Source organism: Mobula birostris, chromosome 9 (assembly GCF_030028105.1).
Source record: "Mobula birostris isolate sMobBir1 chromosome 9, sMobBir1.hap1, whole genome shotgun sequence".
Classification (NCBI taxonomy): Eukaryota; Metazoa; Chordata; class Chondrichthyes; order Myliobatiformes; family Myliobatidae; genus Mobula; species Mobula birostris.
Window position 1 is genome coordinate 76,972,191 of NC_092378.1, and position 10,397 is coordinate 76,982,587.

General features: G+C 42.1%; 1 protein-coding gene across 3 annotated transcripts in view; it reads left to right on the top strand.

The window, feature by feature from the left end:
* The window catches only part of LOC140202842 (arf-GAP with SH3 domain, ANK repeat and PH domain-containing protein 1-like), a 531,099-nt gene extending 521,750 nt beyond the window's left edge, over positions 1-9,349 (top strand). For all 3 annotated transcript variants that reach the window (XM_072268282.1, XM_072268281.1, XM_072268284.1), the window contains one exon: positions 6,514-9,349. In XM_072268282.1, coding sequence (XP_072124383.1) covers positions 6,514-6,588 — 75 coding nt within the window. In that variant the 3' untranslated portion in view covers positions 6,589-9,349. The remainder of the gene's footprint in view (positions 1-6,513) is intronic.
* Positions 9,350-10,397: the final 1,048 nt, after the last annotated feature.

Here is a 10,397-nt window from a genome sequence, read left to right on the forward strand (position 1 = left end):
ATATAGGTTTCCTCACACGTTCCGAAGGTATATGGGTTCGCAGATTAATTAGCGACAGCTCAATGGGGTGGAAAGGCCTGTTGTCGTGTTGTGTCTCTAAATAAATAAAATTTTGTGCATGTAGTAAATAAATAAAAATTAGTTGGCTAATTGCTAATGTGCAAAAGCAGTGGTAGCTGAGAGAACTTGTAGCAGAAATAAAGTTCTTTTTGCTGATATTTATAGCAGGAACGGAAGAGGAAGGCAGCGGTAATAGGGGACTCTATAGTTAGGAGGACAGATAGGCGATTCTGTGGATGCGAAAAAGAAACAAGGATAGTAGTTTGCCTGTCAGGTGCCAAGGTTCGTCATGTTTCTGAGCGCATCCACAATATCCTGAAATGGGAGGGTGAGCAGCCAGAGCTCGTGGTGCATATGCTTCCAACGATGTAGGTAGAAAAAGGGTGGAGGTCCTGAAAGCAAAATACAGGAAGGAAGCTGAGAAGCAGGACCTCAAAGGTAGTAATCTCAGGATTGCTGCCTGTGTCACGCGACAGTGAGTATAGGAATAGAATGAGGTGGAGGATAAATGCATGGCTGAGGGTTTGGAGCAGGGGGGAGGGATTCAGATTTTTGGATCATTAGGACCTCTTCAGGGGCAGGTGTGACCTGTACAAAAAGGACCGGTTGCACTTTAATCCAAGGGGGACCAGTATCCTGGCAGAGAGGTTTGCTAAGGCTATTGGGGAGGGTTTAAATTAGATTTGCAGAGGGCTGGGAACCGAAATGAAGAGGCAGAGGATGGGGAGGTTGGCGCACAAGTAGAGACAGCTTGTAGGGAGTTCGTGAGGAAGGATAGGCAGATGTTAGGGCAAAGATGCACTCAGCCTGATGGTTTGAGATGTGTTTATTTTCATGCAAGGAGTAATATAACAAGACAGATGAAGTTGGAACGTGGATCAATATGTGGAACTGTGACGTTGTGGCCATTACAAAGACTTGGATGTCTCAGAAGCAGGAATGCCTGCTGAGTATGTCAGGCTTTAGATGTTTCATAAAGAACAGAGAATGAGGTAAAAGAGGTGGAGGCATGGCATTACTAATCAGGGATAGTGTCACACTGCAGAAAAGGAGGAAGTCATGGAGGGATGGTCTACTCAGTCATTGTGGGTGGAAGTCAGAAACAGGAAAGGGGCAATAACTCTACTGGGTGTTTTTTATAGATCCCCCAATAGTAACAGGGATATCGAGGAGCAGATTGGGAGGCAGATTCTGGAATGGTCAATAATAATAGGGTTGTTGTGATAGGAGATTTTAACTTTCCTAATATTGATTGGCATCTCCTTAGTGGAAGGCATTTAGATGGGGTGGAGTTTGTTAGGTGTGTTCAGGAAGGTTTCCTGACACAATATGTAGATAAGCCAACTAGAGAAGAGGCTGTACTTGATCTGGTATTGGGAAATGTACCTGGTCAGGTGTAAGATCTCTCAGTGAAGAGCATTTTGGAGGTAGTGACCACAACTCTTATCTCCTTCACCAGAGTGCTAGAGAGGGGTAGACAATTTGGGAAAACATTTAATTGAGGTAAGGGGAAATATGATGCTATTAGGCAGGAACCTGGGAGCAGATGTTCTCAGGGAAATGTACGGCAGATTGTGGCAAATGTTCAGGGAACATTTGCATGGAGTTCTGCATAGGTATGTTCCATTGAGGCAGGGAAAGGATGGTAGAGTTAAACAATAGTGGTGTGCAAAGTATGTAGAAAATCCAATTAAAAAGAAAAGCTTACGAAAGGTTAAAGAAACTAAGTACTGTTAGAGCTCTAAAAAATTACAAGGTTGCTAGGAAGGAGCTTAAGAATGGAATTAGGAGAGCCAGAAGGGACCATGAGAAGGCCTTGGTGAGCAGGATTAAGGAAAACCCGAAGGCATTCTACAAGTATGTGAAGAGCAAGAGGATGAACCGTGTGAGAAGCACCAATCAGGTGTGACAGTGGAAACTTGTGCGTGGAGCTGGAGGAGGTGTCGGAGGTACTTAATGAATACTTGGCTTCAATATTCATCAGGGAAAAAGACCTTGGCAGTTGTAGGGATAACTTACAGCTGACTGAAATGCTTGAGACATTAAGAAAGAGGATGTGCTGGAGCTTTTGAAAAGCATTAAGTTAGCTAAGTCACTGGGTCCGGATGAGATGTACCCCAGGCTACTGTGAGAGGCAAGGGAGGAGGTTGCTGAGCCTCTTGAAATGATCTTTGCATCATCAATATGGATGGGAGAAGTACCGGAGGATTGGAGGGTTGCAAATGTTGTTCCCTTGTTCAAAAAAGGGAGCAGAGATAACCCAAGAAATTATAGACCAGTGAGTCTGACTTCAGTGGTGGGCAAGTTGTTGGAGAAGATCCTGAGAGGCAGGATATATGAGCATTTGGAGAGACATAATCTGATTAGGTATAGTAGCATGGCTTTGTCAAGGGCAGGCCATGCCTTATGAGCCTGATTGAATTCCTTGAGGATGTAACAAAATACATTGATGAAGGTAGAGCAGTGGATGTAGTGTATATGAACTTCAGTAAGGCATTTGATAAGGCTGCTTCAGAAAGTAAGGAGGAATGAGATCCAAGGAGACCTTGCTTTGTGGATCCAGAACTGGCTTGCCCACAGAAGGCAAAGAGTGGTTGTAGACAGGTCATATTCTGCATGGAGGTCAGTGACCAGTGTGTTCCACAGGGATCTGTTCTGGGACCTCTCCTCTTTGTGATTTTTATAAATGACTTGGATGAAGAAGTAGAAGGATGGGTTAGTAAGTCTGCTGATGACACAAAGGTCAGGAATGTTGTGGATAGTCTGGAGGGTTGTCAAAGGTTACAGCAGGACATCAATAGGATGTAGAACTGGGCTGAGAAGTTGTAGATGGACTTCAGCCCAGATAAGTGTGAAGTGGTTCATTTCAGTTGGTCCAGTTTGAAGACAGAATATGATATAAATGGGAAGACTCTTGGCAGTGTGGAGAATCTGAGAGATCTTGGGGTCCGTGTCGATAGGACATTCAAAGCTGCTGCACAAGTTGACAGTGTTGTTCAGAAGGCGCATAGTGTGTTGGCCTTCATACCATGGGTTTGAGTTCAAGAGCCGAAAGGGAATGTTACGGCTATATAAGACCTTGGTCAGACCCCACATTGAGTAATGTGTTCAGTTCTGGTCACCTCTACAGGAAGGATGTGGATACTATAGAGAGACTGCAGAGGAAACTTACAAGGATGTTGAAGCAACACACATCAAAGTTGCTGGTGAACGCAGCAGGCCAGGCAGCATCTCTAGGAAGAGGTACAGTCGACAGCCAAGTCAGGACTAACTGAAGGAAGAGTTAGTAAGGATTTGAAAGTGGGAGGGGGAGGGGGAGATCCAAAATGATAGGAGAAGACAGGAGGGGGAGGGATGGAGCCAAGAGCTGGACAGGTGATTGGCAAAGGGGATATGAGAAGATCATGGAACAGGAGGTCCGGGGAGAATGACGGGGGGGGGGGAACCCAGAGGATGGGCAAGGGGTATAGTCAGAGGGACAGATGGAGAAAAAGGAGAGAGAGAGAAAGAATGTGTGTATTTAGATAAATAACGGATGGGGTACGAGGGGGAGGTGGGGCATTAGTGGAAGTTAGAGAAGTCAATGTTCATGCCATCAGGTTGAAGGCTACCCAGACGGAATATAAGGTGTTGTTCCTCCAACCTGAGTGTGGCTTCATCTTTACAGTAGAGGAGGCCGTGGATAGACATGTCAGAATGGGAATGGGATGTGGAATTAAAACGTGTGGCCACTGGGAGATCCTGCTTTCTCTGGCGGACAGAGCGTAGGTGTTCAGCAAAGCGATCTCCCAGTCTGCGTCGGGTCTCGCCAATATATAGAAGGCCACATCGGGAGTACCGGACGCAGTGTATCACCCCAGCCGACTCACAGGTGAAGTGTTGCCTCACCTGGAAGGACTGTTTGGGGCCCTGAATGGTGGTAAGGGAGGAAGTGTAAGGGCATGTGTAGCACTTGTTCCGCTTACACGGATAAGTGCCAGGAGTGAGATCAGTGGGGAGGGATGGGGGGGACGAATGGATAAGGGAGTCGCGTAGGGAGCGATCCCCGCGGAAAGCAGAGAGGGAGGGGAGGGAAAGATGTGCTTAGTGGTGGGATCCCGTTGGGGGTGGTGAAAGTTATGGAGAATAATATGTTGGACCCGGAGGCTGGTGGGGTGGTAGGTGAGGACCAGGGGAACCCTATTCCTAGTGGGGTGGTGGAAGGATGGGGTGAGAGCAGATGTGCGTGAAATGGGAGGGATGCGTTTGAGAGCAGAGTTGATGGTGAAGGAAGGGAAGCCCCTTTCTTTAAAAAAGGAGGACATCTCCCTTGTCCTGGAATGAAAAGCCTCATCCTGAGAGCAGATGCGGCGGAGACAGAGGAATTGCGAGAAGGGGATGGCATTTTTGCAAGAGACAGGGTGAGAAGAGGAATAGTCCAGATAGCTGTGACAGTCAGTAGGCTTATAGTAGACATCAGTGGATAAACTGTCTCCAGAGACAGAGACCGAGACCGAAAGATCTAGAAAGGGGAGGGAGGTGTTGGAAATGGACCAGGTAAACTTGAGGGCAGGGTGAAAGTTGGAGGCAAAGTTAATGAAGTCAACGAGCTCAGCATGCGTGCAGGAAGCAGCGCCAATGCAGTCGTCGACGTAGCGAAAGAAAAGTGGGGGACAGATACCAGAACAGGTGCGGAACATAGATTGTTCCACAAAGCCAACGAAACGGCAGGCATAGCTAGGACCCATACGGGTGCCCATAGCTACACCTTTAGTTTGGAGGAAGTGGGAGGAGCCAAAGGAGAAATTATTAAGAGTAAGGACTAATTCCACTAGACGGAGCAGACTGGTGGTAAAGGGGAACTGATTAGGTCTGGAATCCATACTATACCCCTTGCCCATCCTCTGGGTTCCCCCCCATCTTTCTCCTCGGACCTCCTGTCCCATGTTCTGTCATATCCCCTTTGCCAATCACCTGTCCAGCTCTTGGCTCCATCCCTCCCCCTCCTGTCTTCTCCTATCATTTTGGATCTCCCCCTCCCCCTCCCACTTTCAAATCTCTTACTAACTCTTCCTTCAGTTAGTCCTGACGAAGGGTCTCGGCCTGAAACGTTGACTGTACCTCTTCCTAGAGATGCTGCCTGGCCTGCTGCATTCACCAGCAACTTTAATGTGTGTTGCTTGAATTTCCAGCATCTGCAGACTTCCTGTTGTTTACGAGGATGTTGCCTGGGTTGGAGAGCATTCATTATGAGAATAGGTTGAGTGTACTTGGCCTTTTCTCCTTGGAGCAATGGCTGAGAGGTGACCTGATAGAGGTGTATAAAATGATGAGAGGCATTGATCTTGTGGATAGTCAGAGGCTTTTTCCCAGGGCTGAAATGTTTAACATGAGGGGGCAAAGTTTTAAGGTGCTTTGAAATAGGTACTAAGGGGATGTCAGTGGATGTAAGGGGATATCAGTTTTTCACACAGAGAGTGGTGGGTGTGCGGAATGCATTGCCAATCAGTGGTGGAAGCTGATAGAATTGGGTATTTTAAGAGCCTTTTCGATAGGTAGGTGGAGCTTAGAAAAATAGAGGGCTAGAAGCTGATACAATTGGGTATTTTAAGAACCTCTTAGATAGGTAGATGGAGCTTAGAAAATTAGAGGGCTATGCACTAGGGAAATTCTAGGCAGTTTCTAGAGTAGGTTACATGGTTGGCACAACGCTGTGGGCCGAAGGGTCTGTAATGTGCTGTAAATTTCTATGTTCTATGTTCAGGAGACCAAGGAGAGGCAAAAAAAAGAATAAACTAGTAATTTTCGCCTCAGGACCACATGAACTGTGCTTGCTACTTTGCAGCTTGTAATAGCTGGTGAATGGAGCAAAGGGTCGATCACTAAAAATCATTGTGTGTGACCTGTCGAGAAAATATCGACCAAAGTCCGAGGTTGAGTGAGAGTAGACCTAGAGGTCATGGGTTAAGGGTGAAAGGGGAAACATTTAAGGGGATCCACTTTGCTCAGATAGTGGTGAGAGTGTGGAATTGTCTGCCAGCAGTGGTGGATGTGAGTTTGAGTTCAACATTTGAGAGAAATTTGGTTAAGAACATGGATTGGAGGGGTATGGGTTGATGGAACTAGGCAGAATAACAGTTTGGCATGGTCTAGATGGGTTGAAGAGCCTGTTTCTATGCTGTAGTGCTCATTATTCTAGTATTTTTAATTATGTACAAAATAATTTGTGTTTGAGCTACATTTGAATCTTGCTAAATTATGCACTGCTTAATTTAGGAAGCTTCAAAGCAACTGATGGTCATCACTTGTTGGACAAGAATTGATAGCAAATAGTGAAAGCTTACTATTGCTAGCCAAAAACACTTTGTTTAGATTTAACGTTCGTAGTGAAGATTAAGTAAAAAAGTGTTTTCTTGTATTCAGCTGAATGTCAATTGGTTCAATACTGAATGTTTATATTTCTAATGTTGACAGATTGGTTACATCGAGGGACAGCCTGACAGAAGTGGTGTCTTTCCAGTCTCTTTCGTGCACATTTTATCTGACTAACCATTGAGGAACTTGAGCATCACATTCACAACAGTGGGACCTTCTATTCAACATAATAAAGCAGCCACAGCTTCCCTATTCATGTGCATACTTTGTACATAAATGATCAAAAGTTCTTTTATGCTCACCTCATGAGGTGACTGTATCTATACGGTGTTATTTGCCTTTGCCAGTATTATAGTAGCCTTGGAATCTGGCGCGCCTTACTTGGTGTACTACAGTCATCCATGGCATCTAGCACTTAATATGCTGTTGATAGGATATATCTCCTGCCTGCTTATCAAACCATAAGCAGTGTCATTTAGTTATTTAACTATATAAGCTTTTATTCTCAATTTCATCTCAGTATTCTGAATAAAAATAGAGTGGTTTTGCTAAGAATACAGCCAGGTTTCAGTTTGCACTGATCATTTTTGTTCTCTTTCTAACATGGATGCTGTGCACACTGTTCTTAATGTACTCATGGAATTGTGTGATTTAATTGTAAGTGGTCAAAGTTACTTGAGAGTGAATGACTGGGGAACTTAAAAATTATTTTACCTCATCTTGAGGCAATGTGTAAAGAAATCCGTGCAAGGATTTATTGTCTGTTACATCAGATAACCAACTAAATTGTTCTAGGAGGGCCTTTTGGCAAATCCACTGAAAATACATGAACATTAGGGATTCGAAACTTTTAAGTTTGTTATTAGTATTTTAGAGCAGTGCTTGGATTACTGTTTTAACAAGTTGTTGAAAAATTTCTGTCTCTTCTGCATACATTCCCAATTAACCTTTCATTAGGTTAAATACATTTAAATTATGTAATGGTCAACACTGCAGTTATATTAGTTGAATATATAACAGTAAGATTTGGAAGTTACTGAAGTACCTGGAGGAAAGAGCATTTCCTCCTGGCTTGGAGCTCGGTGTCTTGAAGCTGATACTTAATATTGCAACAACAGTGGTGTAGGGGAGGCTCTTAATAATTGGTGTTAACTGCAAGTGGTATATGATACAGACAGCAGCTGTACAGTACATGGTGAATGTGTACAGTTTTCAGTTTTAAATATTAAATTGCATATGTTTACATACTTGGAATTGTGCATCAACGATGTACTATCTTTGTTAGCTGAAGATACCATTCCAAAATCTATTCATTATCTCTCCCTCCCTTCTCCCCTTAAAGTATTATACATGTATATCATAAAGTGCAGTGTTTCATTGCAAGAAAGACATTTAATGCTATTGTTCACGTTACGTCACATGAAATATACTTTACGCTTGAATGTATTCAATCAATTATTGTATAGATAATTAACCATTTAAGGATGGGAGACCAGTGAGAGGCTTTACATTCTTTTTAAACATACCTACATATTTCAACCTGGTTACTTGTGCTCTGAAATAGAGAATAAATTGCATTATTTGCACAAATCTTGAACTGCTTGGGAACAAAGTGACAGTGGATCTTGAGTTGCTTACGGCTTTAAGAACTATACACCTTCATATTCGTTGTTGATAATCAGTTATTCCTACTTGTATTAGAGACCAAAAGACAATACAGAATTATCAAGAGGTCTGCTTACATTTCGGATATTTCCAAGAGAAAGGGTGGGTCTTATTATTTCTTTAAAATATTCAGTTCATGTTGGGTTGATCTCAATTCCAAATGAAAGCTGTTTTTCTTTAAAAAGGATGTAATTTAATTCTTAAGGTACATATGCTTGTAAGTAGATATAGATGAAAAGGAATTTAAAACTTCAATTGAATATGATATGTTAACTCTGAGACCAGACTTCTTGCCTGGTGCTGCATTGGGTTGAATTATGTTAAACTTTTGGCAGTAAAAATCCAATTTTTATTTCTCAATAACATTCATGTCTACTGATTAAGTGGCTGGGTCCCAATTCTCCCCACCCCTCCCCCTTCCTCAGCAATATGAAAATTTCTGGCCCCAATAATTATGGTAGATGCATTCATTACAAACAACTACAAAAGATACTGGTTCAATTTGGCAGAGTTTGGTTTGCTAGAGCTTTTCATACAAGCCATTGTGCATAAATGAGATTTAATAACATTAAGTATAAGCTCTTCTTGGGCTTCCAGCCGGGTAAGTTATCGATTATAACCACCATTTATATTGATATTGTATTGATACCTATACTCAGCTGGAAGCCGGAGAAGAGTTTATTCATCATGTACGCCGGGAAAGCACGAGATCCTTTTACATGGTTAAGTATGTTCAGAAAGTTGAATTGATCGTGCATTCTGTTTAAAGCCACAATTGTGCGGTTAATAATTCAAATGGATTTATTTAATTTTGAAAATGTAACATGGATTACTTATATGAATGATAAACAAATGCTCTAGTTTTGTCATTAACGTATCCCTTTATCGTGGATTACGTTCCCTTAAAACTAGATAATGTAAATCAGCTGGTACTATCAATCTACTGGATGAAAAGGTGTACAGTATGACTACAGCTTACCATATTGTGTATTTTCATTTTTTAATTATGTACAAGAATTGCTGTAGGAAAATATTTTAAAAAGCAAACTTTGTTTGTGTTCAGATATTATATTGCAACATAAAATCCTGTGACATGTTCCAAACTGAATGCAGTGATTTTCTCTCATTCCTTCCATCAAAGTAAAATTAAGAAAAATGCTGCTTCCTCCATTTGTGCTGTACCATACACCTTTTACAAAATTCAGTCTTGCTTGTGTGGAAACAGTTAAAATCAATCATCATTAAACTGATTATTACAAAGGCAAATTCAATTTATTATCAATGTACATCTATGTCACCGTAGACAACTGTGAGATTAATTTTCCTGCAGGCATTCACATTAAATACAAAGAAACGCAGTAGAATCAATAAAAAACTACACACAGACAGAAAAGCAACCAATGTGCAAATACAACAAAAAAGATAAGTAATAAATAGTATTCAAAACGTAAATTGTAGTGTCTTTGAAAGTGAGTCCTTAGGTTGTTAAAGTGAGTGAAGTTATCCAGTGCTGGTTCAGGAGACTGATGGTTGAGGTGTAATAATTGTTTCTGAACCTGCTGGTGTGGTATTGCCATAAAACCAATCAACATTTATTGTGTGGTCAATACTCAGCTAATGGAGAAAAACAGAACAGGTTTAAAAAAAAGCACGGGATTCTGCAGATGCTGGAAACAAATATTTGAATGGTACTGTATCGGGTTTTCTTAAAATTGCACTTGTGAAGTGGCACCAAGAACTATACCAACACCATTATACAAGATAATGAGAGGCATTGATTGTGTGGATAGGCAGAGGCTCCAGGGCTGAAGTGGCTAGCATAAGAGAGCATAGTTTTAAGGTGCTTGGAAGTAGGTACAGAGGAGATTACGCAGAGAGTGGTGAGTGCGTGGAATGGGCTGCCGGCAGTGGTGGTGGAGGCTGATACGATAGGGTCTTTTAAGAGACTCCTGGATGGGTACATGGAGCTTAGAAAAATAGAGGGCTATGGGTAAGCCTAGGTATTCTAAGGTAAGAACATGTTCAGCACAGCTTTGTGGGCCGAAGGGCCTGTATTATGCTGTAGGTTTTCTATGTCTCTACCATTCTTTCTGACATCGAACTACCAATTTGTAAAGTTGTACAAAAATAGCTTAACTCTTTAGCTCTGTGAAAAATGTAATAACATTTTATAGATTTTTATCAGAGGAATGTATTAAAATGAAAATTTTCAAGGTTGTTGCCAGGACTTGAGGACCTGAGTGAGAGGGAAGGGTTAAATAGATTAGGACTTTATTCCCTGGAGTGTAGGAGAATGAGGGGAGATCTAATAGAGGTGT